This window comes from Acyrthosiphon pisum, chromosome A2, assembly GCF_005508785.2.
Source record: "Acyrthosiphon pisum isolate AL4f chromosome A2, pea_aphid_22Mar2018_4r6ur, whole genome shotgun sequence".
Classification (NCBI taxonomy): domain Eukaryota; kingdom Metazoa; phylum Arthropoda; class Insecta; order Hemiptera; family Aphididae; genus Acyrthosiphon; species Acyrthosiphon pisum.
The window spans coordinates 106236661-106238781 of NC_042495.1; the positions used below are offsets into that span (position 1 = coordinate 106236661).

At 28.2% G+C, this 2121-nt stretch overlaps 1 protein-coding gene across 1 annotated transcript in view; it reads right to left on the reverse strand.

Moving 5' to 3' along the window:
- LOC103311028 (dynactin subunit 1) overlaps positions 1-2121 on the reverse strand; it is a 5680-nt gene that overhangs the window by 1120 nt on the left and 2439 nt on the right. Inside the window, exons 4-8 of the mRNA XM_029490042.1 lie at positions 1130-1298; positions 653-1064; positions 418-577; positions 152-358; positions 15-89 (exon numbers count right to left, since the gene is read on the reverse strand). Of these exons, the coding sequence (XP_029345902.1) occupies positions 15-89; positions 152-358; positions 418-577; positions 653-1064; positions 1130-1298 (1023 nt within the window). The remainder of the gene's footprint in view (positions 1-14; positions 90-151; positions 359-417; positions 578-652; positions 1065-1129; positions 1299-2121) is intronic.

The window sequence follows — 2121 nt, forward strand, 5'->3', positions numbered from 1 at the left end:
CGTAGTTCATTAACCAGATCTCTAAATTTTACAATAACCAAACTCCGATCAGCTAAACTTTCCAATGCTCGTTCTTTTTCTTTGACACACTTTAAAATAAATACAACTTATAAATAAAAATAAAATGTTTGGTATTAATACTATTTAAAACCTCTCTAATATTAGCATTTGCCATATCTAATTCTTCACGTAATTGCATTTCCAACTCTCTACTGTCCTCTTGGAGTTGATCATTAATATCTTGTATCGCTTCTAGATCAGTCACTGCTTCTTCTAATTCTACCACTTTATCTTCCAAATTCAATTTTTGTTGACCCAGAAGCTCAACTAATTCCTCTGCTCCTAAAGCTGCATCTACCTAAAATATTATAATATATTAATACTTAGAAACTATCTATTTTAAAATTAATATAAAACCTGTTCATGCAAATCATTAACTTGAGATGCTAGTTCTTCAACTCTAGCAGTTAACTTTTCATTAGACTTTTGTAAATCATTACATTGTTTGGTCTTTTCTTCGATTTCTCTTTGTAAGTTTTGTGTTTGGTGTTTCTCGTGGGCGGATAAGTCTCGTAATCTAAAGTTTAAATAAGTGTCAAGTAAATAGGAAATCAATTTCAAACTACAATAGTAATATAAAAGCATCTTATACTTGACAAGTGTATCTCTAAGACGTAAATTTTGTTGTTCAAGTTGCTTGACTTTGAAAGAATTGGCACCATCTCCTCCCTCTTCACTTTCATTTCCTTTCTCAAACTCAGCCTTTAAGAGTTCTAAATCTACTGTTAATTCCTCAATACGCTCTTTTGCTTGATCTAATTCTAATTGAAGTGTTTCTGCTTTAACTTCGGCCATTTCTTTATCAAGAGTTGCCATTTCCAAAGTCTCTGCCATTTCATTATACTCGTCTTTTCCTTCTAATGCATCTTGTTTCTCCATTTTAACTTTTTCTAATTCTTTTTTTAATGCTGAATGAGATTCCATAATTTTAATTTTAAATTCTGCAGCTTGATCCAGCTGCAATTTCATCATATCAATATCATGAGATTTTTCTTTTAACCTTGCTATATAATAAAAATAAAAGGTATATTAACACAAATTAGCCACCCAAAAAATTATCTGTTTTTACTTTTGACTACGTCCAACTTTTCAGTATAGTCTTGTACTTGGTCCTTTAGATTTTGGATTTCAACCGCATCAGCCATACTAGAAGATGGTCTTTGTGTAGGGGTAGTTGTACTTGGCGCAACAGAAGATCCGGGTGTATAATGTGGTTTGAGGGCTTCAACAAATTCAGTCTATTAAATAATAAAATAGAATTGTATAAAAGATACAACAGATATTGAATTATATGATGTTATTAAATTATTACCATCATAGTATAAGTAATAAAAAGTATGCTCAATGATAAGAGTGTACATTTTTTTTTAAGGTTCAATATATAATTTATATAAGCAACCAACAATTAACTCAAGGTGACATGTATATATTTCATCTTAAGCGTACAATGCAGAAACACAGGCATTGCACATGTGAGAACTAGGGCATAAATATGGATCATGTTGAGCATACCCCTTAATCCTTATACTATGAATACCGTAAGAATCAATATTGAATGACACAAAGCAAACGTGCAACTTCATAATAACAAATATTAAAAAATATTGTTATTTTAAAAGTACTCTAATATCCATTCTGTACATTAATTTATTGACATATAATACATGCAAACATAGATAAAAATAAACTTACAGTACCTACAATAAATGTAGAAATAACATATATATATATGGATTGCTTTTGAATAGTAAATAAATTTCATTTATAAAGTTTTATTTAACTTGAATGAAACAAAATTTAATATAAAGAAGTTAAAATCAAATGTTATCCTCGGAATCCAAAAAATACTGATTCGGTAAGAAACTTAATAAAATTTTAAATAATATAGACATTTCTTTTTTTTTTGGAATATTCCTTCTATATTCAGATTAAGACAATTATAAAACCTGGTATAACTTTATAAACTATGATATATATAAAACAACCTATTTCCTAAAATATTTTAGGTAATTATAAATATTAAGTTGAAAGATAATTAATAGCTTAATATGTAGATAGGTA